The sequence below is a fragment of the Gloeophyllum trabeum genome, assembly GCF_000344685.1.
Source record: "Gloeophyllum trabeum ATCC 11539 unplaced genomic scaffold GLOTRscaffold_00009, whole genome shotgun sequence".
Taxonomy (NCBI): Eukaryota; Fungi; Basidiomycota; class Agaricomycetes; order Gloeophyllales; family Gloeophyllaceae; genus Gloeophyllum; species Gloeophyllum trabeum.
Window position 1 is genome coordinate 1,452,435 of NW_006920418.1, and position 17,941 is coordinate 1,470,375.

The 17,941-nt window shown below is 52.2% G+C and overlaps 7 protein-coding genes across 7 annotated transcripts; 3 read left to right on the forward strand and 4 right to left on the reverse strand.

Moving 5' to 3' along the window:
• Positions 1 to 329: 329 nt before the first annotated feature.
• GLOTRDRAFT_116854 (cobW-domain-containing protein) lies at positions 330 to 1,898 on the forward strand. The gene is made up of 7 exons (XM_007869405.1): positions 330 to 435; positions 505 to 589; positions 640 to 703; positions 764 to 813; positions 864 to 900; positions 958 to 1,135; positions 1,194 to 1,898. Exons 1-7 carry the CDS (start codon positions 376 to 378, stop codon positions 1,767 to 1,769), a joined length of 1,050 nt encoding a protein of 349 aa, XP_007867596.1. The 5' UTR covers positions 330 to 375; the 3' UTR covers positions 1,770 to 1,898.
• Positions 1,899 to 2,050: 152 nt separating this feature from the next.
• On the forward strand, positions 2,051 to 3,152 carry GLOTRDRAFT_43952 (DnaJ-domain-containing protein; the record flags this gene model as incomplete). Its single annotated transcript, XM_007869013.1, has 4 exons — positions 2,051 to 2,373; positions 2,430 to 2,659; positions 2,712 to 2,807; positions 2,860 to 3,152. The coding sequence occupies 4 exons, from the start codon at positions 2,051 to 2,053 to the stop codon at positions 3,150 to 3,152; spliced, it is 942 nt and encodes a 313-aa protein (XP_007867204.1).
• Positions 3,153 to 3,412: 260 nt separating this feature from the next.
• Positions 3,413 to 6,791, reverse strand: GLOTRDRAFT_122055 (uncharacterized protein; the record flags this gene model as incomplete). Its single annotated transcript, XM_007869406.1, has 5 exons — positions 6,397 to 6,791; positions 5,089 to 6,375; positions 4,435 to 5,035; positions 3,605 to 4,380; positions 3,413 to 3,574 (listed from the first exon to the last, which is right to left on the reverse strand). Exons 1-5 carry the CDS (start codon positions 6,694 to 6,696, stop codon positions 3,413 to 3,415), a joined length of 3,126 nt encoding a protein of 1,041 aa, XP_007867597.1. The 5' UTR covers positions 6,697 to 6,791.
• Positions 6,792 to 9,131: 2,340 nt separating this feature from the next.
• On the reverse strand, positions 9,132 to 10,951 carry GLOTRDRAFT_44234 (uncharacterized protein; the record flags this gene model as incomplete). Its single annotated transcript, XM_007869033.1, has 8 exons — positions 9,132 to 9,384; positions 9,414 to 9,487; positions 9,549 to 9,577; positions 9,669 to 9,948; positions 10,008 to 10,191; positions 10,543 to 10,623; positions 10,673 to 10,734; positions 10,793 to 10,951. 8 exons carry the CDS (start codon positions 10,949 to 10,951, stop codon positions 9,132 to 9,134), a joined length of 1,122 nt encoding a protein of 373 aa, XP_007867224.1.
• Positions 10,952 to 11,591: 640 nt separating this feature from the next.
• GLOTRDRAFT_139616 (uncharacterized protein) lies at positions 11,592 to 12,647 on the forward strand. Its single transcript, XM_007869407.1, has 5 exons — positions 11,592 to 11,672; positions 11,727 to 11,775; positions 11,836 to 12,069; positions 12,127 to 12,202; positions 12,258 to 12,647. Exons 1-5 carry the CDS (start codon positions 11,615 to 11,617, stop codon positions 12,582 to 12,584), a joined length of 744 nt encoding a protein of 247 aa, XP_007867598.1. The 5' UTR covers positions 11,592 to 11,614; the 3' UTR covers positions 12,585 to 12,647.
• A 145-nt stretch (positions 12,648 to 12,792) lies between these two features.
• Positions 12,793 to 14,326, reverse strand: GLOTRDRAFT_111626 (uncharacterized protein). The gene is made up of 3 exons (XM_007869408.1): positions 14,008 to 14,326; positions 13,830 to 13,958; positions 12,793 to 13,778 (listed from the first exon to the last, which is right to left on the reverse strand). Exons 1-3 carry the CDS (start codon positions 14,319 to 14,321, stop codon positions 13,016 to 13,018), a joined length of 1,206 nt encoding a protein of 401 aa, XP_007867599.1. The 5' UTR covers positions 14,322 to 14,326; the 3' UTR covers positions 12,793 to 13,015.
• A 318-nt stretch (positions 14,327 to 14,644) lies between these two features.
• Positions 14,645 to 17,873, reverse strand: GLOTRDRAFT_130672 (uncharacterized protein; the record flags this gene model as incomplete). The annotated part of the gene is made up of 7 exons (XM_007869409.1): positions 14,645 to 14,790; positions 14,917 to 14,952; positions 15,011 to 15,098; positions 15,168 to 15,283; positions 15,332 to 15,483; positions 15,539 to 15,726; positions 17,661 to 17,873. The coding sequence occupies 7 exons, from the start codon at positions 17,871 to 17,873 to the stop codon at positions 14,645 to 14,647; spliced, it is 939 nt and encodes a 312-aa protein (XP_007867600.1).
• Positions 17,874 to 17,941: the final 68 nt, after the last annotated feature.

Genomic DNA, 17,941 nt, shown 5'->3' on the forward strand with positions numbered 1-17,941 from the left:
TTAAAGTAATGATGACAGGCACTAAACGTCTGTTCTGTTACTATGTTACCACCATGTAATGAGCTTATTGCCAGTGAATAGGAGACGTTGCAAAACTTTGAAGTTCGAGCCGCTCGAGGGAGCAGACGCTCGGCTCCCTTCGGCCATCTCCCGCATCACTTCTTGAGCTATTCCTGGCGCGAACGAAAGCGCGAACGATTGCTCGAGCGAACGGCCGAATTGTAGAATTGAGCATGCCTATAGAGAGGATCTCGTACAAGATTTTGGAACTCCGAACGGAGAGATCCGATCCTCTCTATAACGTCTGGGGACGAGACTACGGAGTCCTGGCCGCCACAAAGCTCTCCCTTACATACTGACCCACTAGCACCGAGGATGCCCGGGAAGAGTCCTATCCCCATCACGGTGTTCACAGGTTTCCTTGGAGCAGGGAAAGTAAGCAGACAACTGCATCGAGTAGCTAGCCAGCTGATCTGATCCGCGGGCCTTGTCCGTTCTGACCAGACTTCGATCATCTTATCTCTGCTCCCCCAGCTACCGAAGGACTACAAGGTAGTCCTTCTGAAGAACGAGTTTGGAGATGTTGAAGGTCAGTTCCTTAGCACGGCATTCTATGTATCGGCCGACAAGTTCCTCCAGTGGATAGCCAACTGGCCAAACAGTCTCATCTCACGGCGGTCAGCGAGATTCTGAATGGCTGTATGTGAGCCGTCCTAGCCTGTCTTCCAAGAGATCTCTATCCAATCTTTATACTTCGATACAGGTGCTGCGTACTTGTTGGCCAGATGAAGACGGCTCTGCTGGAAATTCGCGGCACGTGTCAAATAGCTCTATATCGCACAGCCGTTAATCAATCGCTGCAGACAACTACTGGCCGGATCGCATTATAATTGAATGCTCGTTAGTATAGGTTCGCACCATATGTCAGATTCTATGGCTAAAGTTGATACTTTGCAGGGGATCAGCCTTTCCCGCGACCTTGGCATTCCAGATCAGAGAACTCGAGCGCGAAACACGCGGAGACTTCAAGCTCGATGCCATCGTGACAGTGATAGACGCCGAGAACTTTACGGGTTATGAAGACTCTTCTCCCACTTCCAAGATGCAGGCAAGTTATACTGACGTGATATTGATCGTAAGCATCTCTGCGCAGTTGTACTTAGTATTTGCGCTGATTCTAGGATACCATATAGAATAAATGGGAACACGTTTCGGAACGACAACTAGACATCCTAATAGACGAGCTCAACACCTTGAATGACCTTACACCAAAGATACGATGCCAGGGACGCAACGGTGTTGACCCTAATCTCATCTTCGGGCTGGACACGAAGCTATTCTCCGAAACCGACAAAGAGTTGACGCGGATTGATGGCACGCACAATGAAGAAGTGGAGACAGTCACTATCTACAAAGGTCCAGCGTCTGAGAAGCCTCATTCTCACCACGACCACGGTCGCGGCCACGATGACCAGAAGACGGAAGACGGCAACCTCGAGGAGACTGCGGTGGAACCAGTAAAAGAGGATATCCTGGTTGCAGCTCTCAATGAACTGTCGAAGGAAAGTGTATGGAGGGTCAAAGGTTTCGTCAGAGTCCCGGGCGGTACCAAAATACTGAACTGGGCCTTTGGACGGTTTGAGCTGACAGACTTGCAAGGAGGGAAATCGGAGGGTGCGGTCATCAGGCTCACCGCGATGGGGGAAAGAGGCGAAGTCAAACGAGCCATTCGCGAATTCGCAGCAGCGCTGGACGCAGAGCTGCTATAGGTGTATTCTTCATAACAAGTACAGGAACTACAGTAATACTTGCAGAACGCGAGGCACGTACCGCGTCTGCGAGTGCTTCTGTTCCCAGCCACCGCGGAGTAGGTCTAGGCCGATCAGAATTGAGACGCGCGATCGGGACAAACACGTGGGGGACGCTAATTATGCCCTCGCCCAACAATCACATGAATCCCCATGTTCTACCTAACCACCCATGATCTCCACCGTTCTCAAGTCTGGTGTGTCGGTCTCCTCGTCTTTCTGCGGCGCTCGCGCTCACCAATATGCTTGAATTTTTTGGGGACTGGAATGCAGCTAGCGCGTATTTCTATCTGCCCATCGACGAGGAGAACGATGCCTCAAGTTCGACGGTATCCAAGCAAATATCATGGAAGGAGGGCCAATCGGGAGACGTGAAAGGCTGCGCGCCATCTGACTCTGCTTCCGACGCGCGAGCACGCCCAACGTCGCGTAAGACGGCTGCGATAGACGACGTCCTGGCTCGGAATGATCTGTATGAGGTCCTCGGCATACCCAAATCCAAGGCAGTCGATAGACTGGCTCTACGTCGAGCTTATCTATTGAGAAGCAAAGAGTGCCATCCAGAGTATGCTGATTTTTGCACTATTGTCACGAGGATCTCCTGACCAGGATCGATCGCAGTAAATTCCCAAACAATCCTGAAGCCACTCGCGCTTTCCAGAAGGTTTGCATAGCATACGATGTTCTAAGCAAGCCCTCCTCGAAGCGAATATACGATTCGTGTCGGAGTCCTCAGGACTTCTTCAACGCACGTCCGCCGGGCTACTCTGAGCAAACCTTCCGAGGGGTGGTCATCGGCGTCTTTAATGACTTCTTGGACGGAGATCTGGAAATGGTCCGGACTCTGCTGAGTGAGTCCTGTGGGATTATATGTCATTCCTACGTCTGACACACATTTGCCAGGATCTGTCAATGATATTAATCCATCCCTACGATTAGGGGAGGAAACCGTGAACGCAGTTTTGTCGACCCTACACAATATACGCGAACGAGCTCTCAGTGCGTCTACCTGCCGTGCAAGTATTATGCTCCCGTTTGACGTCTGTGATAGCTTGCCGAACGTGTATCCTAGCTCTCCATGCTGAGCTTGGCCACCTTCTGGAAGTCCAACACGCCTTCCGCCAACTCTCCTATTTCGACCTCATGGGCCGGTCACGCCTTACTGTCCAATTAGCCCGCATTACCCTCAGCATGCCGATGGCCATCGAACGCGCCATACAAGAGCAAGCACTTCTTTCAGGTGCAGATATCAAGAATGAGAAAGCTCTGATCCCTCGACCGGTAGGGGCAGTGATCCGCAGCGTTGTCCTCGTCCTCGAGCGCTTGGAGCGCATCCTAAAGTAGTCATAGACTGTCATTTCCTTCATTTCTGCTCGTTTTACCGCTCGCTATCTCGATATGCTTATCTATTTCTCGCGTTCCCCCTTCTCAGGTACTGGGTATTTGGCTGCAACTTAGACTTACAACTAGAGATAATCATTTGTACTTTACGACAAGATACATTGAGACACGAAACGATACCGGGACATTATATTCGTACACACTGAACGTACAGACTTCCGGAACTTCAATAAAAAGGTGGACAAAAACTCACGAACGTCATCCTACGGCAGGAACCCATAAGGACGACAGGGAGTAACCTCATTAACAACGAACATATGATTGTCCACACCGCGCAACGCCCGCTCAAGATGGCCCCATGACGTAGGATTGCCCACCACGACCATCGTTCGCCTAGTCGAAGGAGACCGGCTGAGCAGCATGACCTAACCAGACTTAGGCTATTAATAACGCACCATGTTCATCCACATCTGACCCCCATGAGCCATATTACCACTGTCTTTCTCTTCCAGCATGTATGCATCATGCGTCTGCCCTCCGTAACTCCCCATGGGTTGAACAGCAGCGCTCGCCGCTGCCAGCAGTTCGTTAACGTCACCGTTGGCATTCACAGTGTTGCCTTGGCCGTTGTTTCCTATACTTTGCTGGTTGCCATCCATATAGAACGGGTAGAATAGATTGGGATTCATGTCGGCCAACTTCTTATCGGGCGGTGTGCTGGGTCCCATCTTCCCTGGAGGAGTATGGCTATGCGCCCCGTCGTTGCCACCGGAAGGTGGAGCGTATCCAGGTCCGCTGAAAGTCGTATGTGATACCTTGGGCGGCGAGTGTTGCGATTGCGATCCGTGGACACTGCCCGACGATGAGGTCGGCGACAAGATGCCAGAGTCGCTTTCCCAATCTTGCTCTGAGAGCAAGAACGGATGACTGGGTGGCCCGACTTGGTGAAGATTGACTTCCAAGACAGTCTCAGCAAGCTTGGCAATCAGCGGATGTCCACCTGTCATATCCTTGCGCTCCCAGCGCCAACGGAAGCGAGGCAGCATGTCCAAAGCCATCCATACGTCCTCCACAGCGATCTGACGCGAAAGACGGTCGCACTTGGACATATGCCCATATAAGATGACCATGGCGGCAATATGGAGAGGGATGGGAGAGACAAAGAAAGCGATGTCGGGGAAGCGAATGAGCTGATTGTGGACCACGATTATGTTGTGCGACGTAACGATGGCTGAACGAGTAGACCATGAACACATGGCGAAGATCAAGTGGACAAATCACATACCATCGACGAGAGCCTTGTATCGAGAGCGGTAATCCAATTCCTTGGAGGAGAACAACGCTCGCAGCAATAGGATCCTTGTGATCCCGACTTTCAATAGTGTTAAACCGATATCCTCGGTGATGTCTTGTACAAGCTTCACCCTCTTCTCAATAGGCCACTCGTCAGTTCCTCCGAAATACCATTGATAATTGTCAGGCAGCTGCTTCCTGAATTCAACCATACTTTTGATGATCCGGGTGGCATGCCTAACAATGGCATCGGGAGCGCTCTGCCGTGTGGGCGAATAAAGGGAATTGATGATGTCGGCCTGAATCTCCGCGACAGGCCCTGATAGAATGAAGTGCTCGGACGCGTCAGCCAGCGTCCTACCCCGCGTAGGTCGGGGCGTGTTCGAGTCTGAAGGGGAAATACCGAGAGGACGTCCAAGCATTAGTGACGTTCCACGATCGTGTATGATCACTGTCGCCCACAGGCAAATACGAAGCTGAGCTTCCTCTTCAGTAAACGTCTGCCCCTGGGTGGTCGGATCATGATGCAATCCAAGCTCGATAGCGAGGCGGACCATGCTCCCTACCAGCCGCCATAAAGTACGCCCTTGACCCTGCAGACTCACGAGTAAGTCAACGTTCTGTCATAAGAGGTGGTAGTACGTACTTCAGCGAACAAATACCACTGAAGCAGAATAAGAGCTTGCAGACTGGACAAAGTAACGCGGAACTCAGGCTTCGTCACGAGCGACCGCTCGAAGAACTCCTCGGGCTCGGGCCAATCTTGAGGCATTAGCTTCTTCTTGATCGTGGGGCTTGTGTTGCCAACACCCTCCTTGTCAAGATCACAGACCCTGTGACTCAGCTCGCTCAATGTGCCAAGGGCCAGCATAAGGTACAAGCTGGAGATATACCCCGGGTCATGCTGGAGGACTCGACGGTCATACAACTGATCGAGGGTGTTTTCGAAGTCCTGACGGATGAAGACAGGCCGATGGGGGTTTAGTCGGGTGAAGTAAACGTTAACGATGTGCTTGACCATATTCCGGTCTTTGGGCAACCAAACGGGAACATTGTTGGGAGCTGCGGAGGAGACGGACGCACTGGGGGATGTAGCCACGACGCTATTACGACGCACAGGCACAGACACCCACTTGGCAGTGTCCCGGGGCACGGAAGAGTCTATGACTTGATCTCGGCCCGACAGCAGTCCATTTGCGCCCACCGCCAAATCCTCCTTCAGATCTCCGACGCCCATGCTGGGATTCAGTTTGATCTCATTCACTAAAGCAGCGGAGACACCGAAACTCTTGGCCAATGCCTGCGTACTTGACATGTCGTTGGATTGGGGATCTTGTCCTTTGATATTGTCTGTACTCGATGACGCTGGGCGCACTTGAGCGTTCTGAGCAGGTGCGTTCTGGCCATTATGGATCTGCGGAGGGGCAGATTGGAAAGCGGGATGGATGTGAGGGTTGTAACCGGGAGGGGCGGGGGGCTGCATACTCCCCATGTGGGGCGGCGGTGGGTAAGGAGATCCAGGCGGCGGAGGAGCGCCTGTATACACCGGCATTGGGTAGCCTGGGGGGACCATGTGCTGAGGCGGAGGGTAAGGGTAACCTTTGGGTCCTTGCGGGCTGGTCCCAGGGGGCGGGGCATTCTGATACGGTGGCCTGCTGGGACCTGCCTCCATAAACTGGAAATTTGGAGACATAACCGTGGGCGGAGGCTGCATTTGATCCACTTGAATTCCCTCCCGAGCGCATATTTCGTCGAGATTGCTGAGGTCGAAACCAGGCATACGACGTCTGAGGAGCGCCTCACACTGCATCAACTGACGCTCGACGCGCTCGACGTGGCCTCGCGGCGTCAGCGTCTGGCGATGTCGGTCCTCTTGCTGGCATGGAACACCGGCTGTTGCACAAGCGGTACATCTCGGATGCTTAGAGTCGCACTACAACAAGTATCAGCGCACGACGTCGAGGACGGGGATTTGCCGTCGGTGTCGCCCGACGGGACTTGCCTTAATTTTCTTCTGCCTACATCTGGCGCACGCTTCATGGGACCGCCGCAACCGCCTAGGCTCCGCCTGCGTCGGTGCATCCTGTCCGTCCGCCTTCTTGCGCTTTCGCGGCGGAGGCACCGACTCCTGTTGCTGCTGCGGTGGAGGTGGTGGTTGTTGCATCGCTTGTTGATTGGGGTCGATCTGAAGGGCTGATTGCAACGACGATTGGGCTAGATCAAGGTTAGGATGTGGAGGCAGGATATGGGTCATATCTGCAGAGCGAGACAGCGACCGATGGTGTTTATCGTCGCGGACAACGTTCTGCGCGTCTGCAAACTTGCTGTCGCCGAGGCGCTGACTGTTCTTGCAGGTTTACCCGGCAAATGCCGATGTCACGGGTGTCACGGTCACAGTATGTCCTATATTCGTCCGTCCACTTGGACAGTCCTTCGTCTCTTGGATCAACCAGCGGTAGTGTCTGTCGACTGCATATCCGATTTTATATCTAGCTGTGCCCACTCCGTACTCGTGAATGATAAATCAAAGCTATTCTGACTTGCTCCTTCACCTGACAGTTGGAGAACGTCCGCGACACTCTCTTGCACCCAACTTTCTGGTGTCAAATGGACCCACCTAATGGCAATTTAATGATAGGATTCTTCTCTGGAACAATGAGGCAAGACTCCATTTGGAAAGTTGCGATACCTCACTCCGAGGTGCCTGGTCACTTTGTAAATGTGATGCATCATACATGCTGCAGCCACCAGGGGTATCTATGTAGGCACCTGCTGTATAGCCCATAGAACTGACAGCCTTGTGACTCCTTGATGCTACAGACTGCACCGAGTTTGCCTTATGAGCCCATATTCCTGAGGAGTCAGTAACAAAGCAAAGCATATACACTTCACTCCAAGTAACTACATTGGGCACAGGATACAGTGGCAGACAAAAGTATCTGCACTGCTGCATCTTCAGGGGAAAAGCAGCTGTCTTTGTCTCGTAGCTTACACTTTCATTCCAGAAATTGTATGTACATGAAGATAGTCTAATATACTACCTTAGACACCAATTTTATGGGGTGGCAGCTTGGAGGATTGTGAGCCAGGGAGTCATTATGCCTTGATGTGTGACAAGAGGGACTGTCACAGCGCTGTTTCTGTCGACAACCGACGGAATCCTACCCTCAACTTGACTCCCGGGCCCCTGCCCGAACTTTGCTCGCATACAGACTCTCTATGACCTATACATCACCGTCCAAATGTGGCAGGATCATCAACTCTGGGTGCAAAGCCGATGACATTGCAAAGCGGTTCAGCATCTCAAAGCAGGCTGTGTTCGACATCGTCAAACGTTACAAGACTACTGGGAGTTGCTATCCCCATCCCAAATCAGGCCGTCCGAGGAAGCTCACACCCCAGGACCGCAAATTTGCTGCCCAGTTGCTTGACAGAGGCCAGTGCCATAATGCTGTCAACCTGTGGGACAACTACTTCAAACATGTCACTGCCCGGTGATATGCACAGACACACAACAATCACCAAGGACCAAAAGAAAATAAACCTAACACCAGCGGTATGGGTGGAGGCGGTCCGAGACAACTGAGGGGTATTTTAATAGTTCGAGGGGGAAGGAGGAGTAAGACGATGTAGGGTAGTCTGTAGGAAGACCTAGAAGAATGAAACAGACACTTTGAGGCCTGAAACAAACGCTAGTTGACGCTCCGGAGTATTTATCTCTGAAAAGCCGCAATCAAAGTCACAAGCGACAACACCTGTCGTAGGATCGTGCTCGCGGGGGTAGACATTGCTAGAGAGACTTGGTTAATTTTATTTCGCTATGTAGGACACACCGGAGATAATTAAACCGACGGTGGAGATAAATCACTTGACCAGTCAGGCCTATTGGCAAAGCTAGGATCAGTTATAATTTGCTAAGTTCGACACTTTCGAACTTCGAGGGTCACTGAGATTGTAACGCTAATTCTCTGAGATGGTGAAGTGCAAAACTTGTTTTTCTGTACGCTACTTTGTACAATTTATACTACAGGAATGGCTTTGCGACCGTCCGGAGATAAATAACAAATAAACACCGCTACCCACAGGATTGCTCAGCACTTGCCTCCGTTATACCATACACCATACGACTCCCTTGCGCTCCCACTTGCTCGTCCAAACCCCTATAGGTCACCTCGACGCTCCGCCACCTGACCCAGGCAGTCCCATCACTCCGTGCGACGTGCTGGTCACGTGCTAATTACCTCCGGCCGCTTGCTGACTGATGCTGACCTCATGGTGACTCGTATATGTCCGCACCCTCGGTATCTTGATGGAAACGAGGGGGAGTGAGTGCTGGAGGGTGGTCATGAGGACGATGCCCCTCGATAGAAGTGTACGCGGGCCCCGGGGCTAACTCATCTAGAAGTTGCATAGGTTAAGTCACCCCGGAGCTCGCGTTTGCGGAGATAAATCGCGGAATGGGTCTGTGTACGTCTCGGGGATGCTAGGAAGTCCGGAGCTAAATAGAAAAATTCTTTTAGAGCCCATAGAAGCCTCGAGGTGTGTGAGCGCTGTGTCGAATAAGCTCCGGAGGGCTTGTACAATGTGCTGAGTCCGCGTTTTCGGGGGTCAGATGATCCTGAGGCTTATCATCAACCTGGGTGATCATGTGTTGTGTCATCCTCGTCAGTTTGAATCTACCAGGCCTCCTCATGCCAAAGAGTGTACCCCAACTCCATTGACAAACAAGCAGAAGAGATTGAGGATTATCCTTGACAGTCTGGGCATGTATTCCATGATGAAGCTGCTGCAAACGATGGAAAGAGGAGCTAAGACATGTAGTCTGGGGATCGCTGCTCTCAAGCTGTCTTCAGGGAGCCATATGCCATTCCATTTCACTTGCCATTTAACAATTATTCTGTCTGACATGTAACCTGCCAATGGTGATCCAACTGGGTGTCGCCTGAGATCACCAGCCTTAGAATGGCATACAGGAGACTACCCAAACCCACCGAAAGGAAGAAAGCACTGATAACAGCCTCATTTTTTATGTTGTAATGTGCACCCTTTGTCAGACAACCCATCAACAGAGGACAAACTCTGGAAGTCTGGAAGAGGAATTCTCACAATTGTATATGATAAGGGAATTAAAAGGACTGGACACAGTCAAACTTCAAACCCTCAATTGAACGGAGGAAGGACTAACCAAAATCCGTAATCAATGTGAATGCGCAAGCCAAAGTCTACACCTCTCCACAACCATAATATTTGGAGACCTGAGATAGCCTAGGGAGCTGAGCGAATTCAACCATACCCACTTGCATTTTGGAGTAGTGCAAACTTCATCCTGCAAACAGTTTTCAAGGCCTCTGGTACCAGCTTGGGCCATTTCTGGCAAGAAGGCATACATGAATGCAAAGGCTAAAATGGCACTCAGAAATAAGGCATGTTGCATAGCTTGCCAGGAGGCATAATAGGCCACTACACCACCGCACAGGGGAGACACCGCTGCACCAAGGCAACATGCCTGCATGAGCGATCAATTTGGGTGACCATGTCATTCAAGAAAGAGGACATAGTATGCACCGCGAAGAACACCCCCATTGTGGCACCACACATGTCACCAATCACCGCAGCTCCGACGGCCATACCAGCAGATGCTGCAAAAGTTTGCAGCATTCGCCACACAATCAGCTCAGGAACACTTCTAGCAACTGCTACGCCCAGCGACAAGAAGCCAAGTAGCGGGAGTGGATAGTCATCAGGAAAACTGCATTCTGCCCTGACAGGTACTGACAGACCTTCATCAGGGCTTATCAGGGCATTAGTTGTCAGAAGATGTTCTTGACCCTGTCAGGTCAAGTTTTGTGAGGACTGGCCTGCCGCAAGGAGGCATCTGTCTGAGGGAGTGAGTATCTAGACTTCAGGTATACTGATATAACTTCTGTTTTACCACCCTAGTTGGCCATTGGAGCATAACTAGTGTTCAGTAATGGGGCACAAAAAGGGCCCAAATTCTGTCAGGGCTGTCAGTCCATCAGGAATGTGCAATTTACCTGATGCTAGATCAGAATGGGTCTCCATCCATCTAAGAAAACTCCAAGTTCAGTTGATGCTGCACTGGTGAATGACTGTTCTTACAGAAGCTCGAGTAACTAGGTTTCCGAAGGCAAGCATAAGCAAGGCAAAGCTTATGGATATACTGCAAGGACTGGTTGGCTGGGATTCATAAGGATATTCAATAATCTTACTCTATGACAGAGCCTGTTGACTTCAACTCCTCAGCGATCTGAGGAACACTCAGCACGAATGACTCAATTACAAGAACTAAGTAGAGAGCTGCCCAGAGGGGCTCGCTGGACATGGATGACAGGGTAATTCCGCACAGGTAACAGTCCCAACCATGATACTAGAGCCAGGATAACTCGTTTCTTTCCTGGGGTAAAACACTTATAAATGTCATCCGATTCAGGCTGTATGTCAGGATCTTCAGCCGGATAGATTAGAGGTGCTTCCTCGTTGGCTATCATGACCTGGAGTCGAGAGAGAATAGAGATAGCAGGGAGAACAATTACTAAGGGTAATGGGCGCAGATTGACTACCGAAGCCACTTACTACTATTCAACTGGAATGCCAGTGACTCAAGATGGGCGTGTGCGGTGCCGGTCCTTTGGATCTGACTCACGACCTGATAATTTCAATAATGGCGCTTGATCTGAGGTTGCTGTAGGTTCTTAGAGCGAGCGGACCGCGCGTCACCACTCAGGCTGGCGCAGTCGCTCCGGCGCTTGAATGTCACGCTCTGCGTTCTCGAGCCACCCCCACTTTTCCAGCGCAATTCGCACCTGCTCTTCAAAAATCGCGATACCTTACTGAGTAATCAGAGAATGGATAGACTCGTACACCGAGACACGGGGAAAATGGATAGCAGATGCGCACAGGTCGCGTCAACGGTCGGAGGCGCGTCCGAGTCGCGTGTGCGTCGTGAGAACGCGTCCGTCACGGCGTGACTCGGCGCAACGTCTTGGCCTGCCGATCATTCCCCTGATGGTCGCTGGACAGACAGTCTGTAGTGAACATGCCGTATGCTCTGAGCGGCATAAAATACGAGGCTCGTGGAGGAGAGCCGCCAGAAGCGCTTCCGTTTCTTTTCCTACCACCGTCCGTGTTTTCTCTGGGTACTTGAAGCAATCATGTTCAAGTTGGGGGCACTGTGTCTTGCCGCTTCTTCACTCGTTTTAGAAGCCCACTGTGAGCTCAGGGGGTCCCAAGCCTGGCAAACCTGATCGTCTAACTCACGGATAGCTTTCATCGTTTTGAACCCTTCCCCGACCCTGCACTGGATCTCCAACAAGTAAGCAGCAACTGTTCCAACATCTCCTCCCAATTGTAACGGTGTTCATTCATGTACCAGCACGAATAGCAGTGGCATAGCCTACTCCGGGACGAACTATCTCCGCTTCCTCCGTAACGAAACGGATCCCGACGACGTGCTGATAAACGCGGTACTCGTCAACAGCACCGGCAGTCCTCTCCAACACTGGGCAGACATCTCAGACGGCGTCATCAGGGGTCCTCCTGGTATCTATTACTCAGATATCATATCTCCTGGTGCATGGGATGTATTTGTCGGCCAGACCGCGACCACGTCAGTCCCCATACACTGGCATTTATTCATACTGAGCCTTTCTCTGTGTAATCCTAGCGGCGAGTACACTATAGCCCTCGTAAACGCTACTGCTTGGGCCGCCAGTCATAGCCTGGGGCTCGACCCGAGCGTCGTGAGTCGCTCAGGCCCTAATTGTGAAGACGGGAAGCGACGCTAACTCATCCCAGGTATTCTATCAATCTCCCAAGTTCAACGTCTACGAGGCCCCCGCGACCACCGTGCAGCCCGCAAACAACTGCAGCCTCGCGGGGGGATCCCCCGTCTGGAACGCGTCCGCTACCGTCGAGTCCGTCGACACTACCTCGCAATGCCCTCCTGAGGTCCTGGCTACTCTGACTGCCTCCTCGTCTTCATCTGCGACTGGGTCCCCGACAGGCGGAAGTGCCGCTTCAAAGCCTTCGGGCGCGGCGAGCTCCGGTGAACGACTGGTCTTCGGATTCACTAGTATTACGTTAGCTGGTGTGATCAGCTTGGGCGCGTTGCTCGCGCTTTGACAGGAGCCTGATGTTCCTATGAGAGCTATGATGCGCTGCATGATCTTACGTCCCTTGCGAGAGAATCCCTCCCCTACTGTAAGTGATCAGGGCGAACAGTAGGTGCGTATCACCTTCCACCAACCGCCGTACTGCATACGACTGTCATAACCCTACCTGAGATAGCCCTTATTCCGCGATAGAGCGACAGCCACCTAGAAGTAAACTTTCCCTCGTAGCTGAGCTTCCATAGCATATGACTAAATACAACGACGGAGTGAACCTAGATACAAAAGGAAATCTACACCTTCAGCGACAGCCATCAAAAGATTGTGGCAACAATAAATAATAACGCAACATATCCAGGATGGACGGAAGCACGGGATAGATGAAAGAGGGGACGGCGGAATTAATGATACAATGGCAGTGTCCTTACTGAATACATCATGGATCTATGACTTTGCAGCTTCGCCTTCCTTCTGCTTGGGAGCAATGGCAGGGCCTGCTTCAAGAATGATATCTTCCTCCACTTCATCTCCATCCAAGAATTCGGCATCGCTGTCCGAGTCTGGTAAGAGTACGAGTTTACCGGATGATTTGCCCTTGTTCGCTGCGCTCGGCGGGCCCTGTGCAAGGATGATATCGTCCCCTGGAAGAGAAATAGCGCCGACTTCTTCCTCGTGCTCTGCCTCCGCGACTTCCTGCAGCTCCTTACGGAAGAAGTACCGCAGGCCAACAGGGATCAGAACACCAGCAACAATGGTTGCTAGCAGGAAGAAGTTCTTCCAGGAGATGAGGTGGAAGTCCTTCGAGCTGGTCATCTGATCGAGGCCGCCGCCAATTGTCGTGTGAATGACGGTGACACCGAAGATGCCCAGCCATGAGCTGACCCAAAACAGGGGCAAGCCAATGCCCAGGTGCGGACAGAGAACGTTGACAACCCAGTGCGGTGGGAGGGGCGCAATGCGGAGCACAATCAGGAAGGATAGAAGATTGGCACGTTGTGATGCGAGCTTCTCGGAGAACGACTCAAGACGAGCGGCGAACTTGGGAAGGGTGAGGAGGGCAGGGCCGAACGCGGCGGAGATCAGGTAGCAGAGCGATGCGCCGGTGGCTACGCACGTGCAAGCTAGCGGGAGGGCTATGGGGACACCCCACATTGCACCTCCAAGAATGGAGAGATACATAGAGCCAGGCAGAGAAAACGCTTGGACGCTAAAAATATTCTTAGGGCATCGTGAGAGGAGCAGACAGCACTGAGCTTACAAGAGGTATGTTGTCACGAAGCAGACAACGATGCGGAAAGGGTAGATGTCACGATATTTCTTGAGGAGCTCATTCAGTGCTTGCAACTGTTCGAAGGATTTAGGTATTCTTAGAGTGGGGCGATCCTCTCTGAGAGGGCCGTGAGGGTAAGTCATGGAGATGCAACCGCAGCACTCACTCATCTAATGGAGGCAGTGCCAACCACAAGGTCCCGCCCAACACCAAGGTGCTGACAACAAACACTAGTGCCATCTTAATGGCAGCATTGACTAGCAGCCTGCGCGACGAGGGCTGGTGCCCTGCGGCAGAGGGAAAAGTGGTGCCATAGGCATTCAAGTTATTCTGGTTCTCCGCGAGAAGGGGGGACTGGTCGGAAGGAGCGGGTGAAGTTGGTCGGTCGTCGAGGTGGACGGTGGCCAGCGTATATGCCGAGGCATTCGAGTGATGGGTACCGTGGCTGGCGGAGAGCGAGGGGGCTGCGGGGACAGACATGGACGCGAGAAAGGATAGCGCGACTCAGCCTCGGGCGATTCGTAACTGGAGCCGTGTCCGCCGTTTCCCATGACGCCGCCATTCCGCCCACGTGGCTACTCTCCGTATTGACTCCGGCTCGAGAAGGAAGACAGCCACAACTTGAAACGTGCCCCGGTGGAGGTTAAACAGCATGCGACATAGAGCATGCGCAGGCTGGTGTGCGTGGTCTGCTCTATCCAGTTTATGGATTACAACCCATATCTTTGCCCGTCTCCACATCACTCCCTACAGTTAACGCGAAGTTGCTATAATCACGAGTCATATTACCTATGTACATGCAGCTAAAGGCCACCATAGTCAGCCAGAGTGTCCTTGACCGTCTTCTTCAGGGTCTTGTAATTCAAGCCGAGGATTCGCCTCTCCTTTGTCGCGTCGAACGTAGTATTCCGGACCTTGGTACCTCCAGGGACCCCCTTCGCAGGTAGCACTGGCTATATCGACTAGAGCAAAGGGATGGATCAGGTACGGCAGTGAACAGTGAGTCCAGAGACCTCAGATCCTTCCACGCAAAGCTCTTATACTAGTAGCCGACTAAGTATAACACTTTCCTCACCAGCATCTGGCACCTCGAGAGACCAGATATGCGCCTCTGCACAGTCGCGGACGTCAATTATATCGCGGCTAGTAGCAGTTAGAGGGATCTGTACTCCAAAATACCCCTCGCACGACGGCACCATAGAAGATCTTGGACGATGAATCCAAGCCCTCCGGGGTTGTGACCTCGTGAACGAGCGGCTGGTTGATAAAGTGGCATAATATTGATTAGTGAGCCTAGAAGAAGTCTGAGGTAAGTGCGCTACTGACGCCCACTATCAACGGAGGGGTGAGGCTAGTGATGTCCCAAGGGATCTCTGATTTGGGCTCCTCGTAAAATTCCCAAACAGCTGCCAGTTCAGTGAATCCCCATCCGCAGTGGAACACTTGCGGAATATTGACCTTTCTCCGTCAAGACCTTTCATGCGGCGTACTTAGCCAGGGCGGTGGGTCCTTTCCCTTCTCTGCACATTCCTTGACGGCCGCCTCGTTCCATGAGTCCTCGCGACGATGACAGGACCCTTTGAAACACCTATGCAGGACCGCCACCAATGATGACGTGAAGACAACGCTCTTGACACCTTGCCTGTAAAGAACGGGAGTCAGCTTCGTCATCCCTCACGCGCGAGATCATAACTCACACCCATTCTTCACTCGCCCATTCTTCAATGCGGCATTGAGGATCCCGACGGTCCCCTTCACGGCGGGAGTGAGGATATCTGCTCAGAGGTTCGTTCTGTGAGATTTTGTTCTCTACTTCCATTGTCAACGAGGACGCGGAATGGATGATGTCATCTACGCCTTTCACCGCTTCATCGAAAGCGCCATCCTGGATGCAGATCGTAACCGTTAACCAGTGGGCTGCATAAAAGAGTCTCGCATACCCTTGTCATATCGCCGGCGGCGTATATCTGCAACCTATTTCCATGTGCTTTGTTTGCGGCCGGTAAGTGCTGCCCCTTCGATTCACTCCGCACCGCAGCTCGCGATCGTACTGAATATCCTGGTTCCATGAGCTCCGAGGAATCCGCTGGCGCCTGTCACGAGGATGGTAACATTCATGTCAAGAAGGGCGGGCATTCGGTGCATTGTATACCGATGGCAATGCGTGCTGGATTTTATAGTAGCTTGATGAGTTCTTTCCGAATGTCCCAGCCGCATGCTTTACTAAGCGTGTCCGCACGTATTGATGAGTTGGTAGACTTCAACGGTACTGTCCATAATGTCTTAGCCTAGTATCTATGGTGGAAATGCGACTCCTTAGGTTCAAGATTCGTTCCAATGCACCATTACATTGACTCACCAACAAGTGACCCTAACCCGAAAGGACATGGTTCAAATACTACCTGAGTAAGATCATTGAAGAGGGTCCGTCAATAGGATACTAGTCTGCAGTACCGCATCTGCCATGGATATTAATCCATTCATATGCATCGACGGTCACCAGGACAGAGTGCCATGGTACTTGTAGCCGCATTTGGTGTATGTATTACCGCTTTGGGCGTTTCTCAAGATCACCTCCGATGTTCACGGCTATACGACAGCGTCCAGGATTCGGACACGATAGCGACCCGGAGTAACACGAGCAGGTAAGCCTGTGACCCTGTGATGCACGTCGGTGGACTTCACTCATGATACATGACTCCCCAGATGAGTCATGCCTCTTAGTGATGGATGGAAAGAGATGTTAAGATCCGACCGCGCATGCACATAGTTGCTAAATTCACGGGCGCGGAATAAGCACGAAAACGCAGCGGAATACTTGGGATGGATTGTTTCCAGCGCCTGAGTATTTCCCCGCTCAAGAGGCCCCATACGCCCGTCGAGCACATCAGCCAATTCCGAACTTAAGGAAGTGTTAGCGCTAGCTGCAGAAACGGAGTAGTCTTATGATCCACACGAGCCCACAAGGTATCCTCGAGGTTCAGGCCTCAGGATTCGCTGCTATTCGAAACAAGAGCCTCCCGGGACTCCGGCCCTGGCTTCCTGGTATGACCACTTCAGGCCAGTCGCCAGTCGACCATAGGAGACAGGTAGGAACCTTGAGGGTGGGTAGAGTGATACCAGCCTTATGTCGACCAATCTTGTTTACCCAAAACGAAGAGAGAGGTTGCCAAAAGAGATTACCGGTCGCAGTGGGGGTGGCCGCGGACTTAGAGAGACACGGTGATCAACCTTGTGACCCCTGTCGGAGGATATCAGTCGACTGTCCTTTGCATTATGGTCGGATTTCAGAGGACGCCAGCGTCGTGGGGCGATGGGGTCACGTCGGCAGCGCAGCGTTTGGTGCAGTGGGTCGAAGCAGTAAATATGCAAGTGTGGGGGCCACGTGGCTCAGATGGGAGCAATTTGGCGTTGTGGAGAACAACAGAGTGGGAGTGTACCTGTGGCTGGTGCGAAGGAAATTTTCATTGTGGCGGTAGAAACGTTCTGAAGTACCGCTCGCGCTACAAAATGTAAGTTGAAAGGCCATGACTAGCATGAAACTGCGGGCTCGCAGTCAGAGGAGGAACCGGAACAAACAGTACCAGTCATCGTCAAAATATGGTCGAAACAAACCCGACCAGGATCGCTGTGAGACACTCGAACAAACCGTTCGACGGGATACTATTATACGCTGTTGTACGAGCAGGCATAGCAACAAAATAAAGGCATTCCAGACAACAAAGCTTTTGAAGGTGAATGCTCCGGCGCCCAAACGAGCGAAGCAGGTCCGTCGTGTTGGAACTCCGCCACAGTGCAGTGCGTACGCAGGGTGCTTACTCGCCCCAGCGCCTTCCCACATCCCACCACCTCGTCGCCGCCGCCTCCGGTCCTCTCCCCGCCGTTGTCCATACTTCCCTGTACCATCTCTACTCCTGGGCTGTGAGCGCGCCTCTGATCGTTGTCGTCGGTGTAATCCCGCCGTTTACCTTGTGCGGCCATTCGCCGCCTCGGTTCCCACCCTTCTGCTATCTCCTCCAGGGCTGCAGCCATGGCCGATCGTGTACCACAGTTCAATATGATGCCCTCAAATTTCAACCCTGGGCTGGCTCAGCATGCTC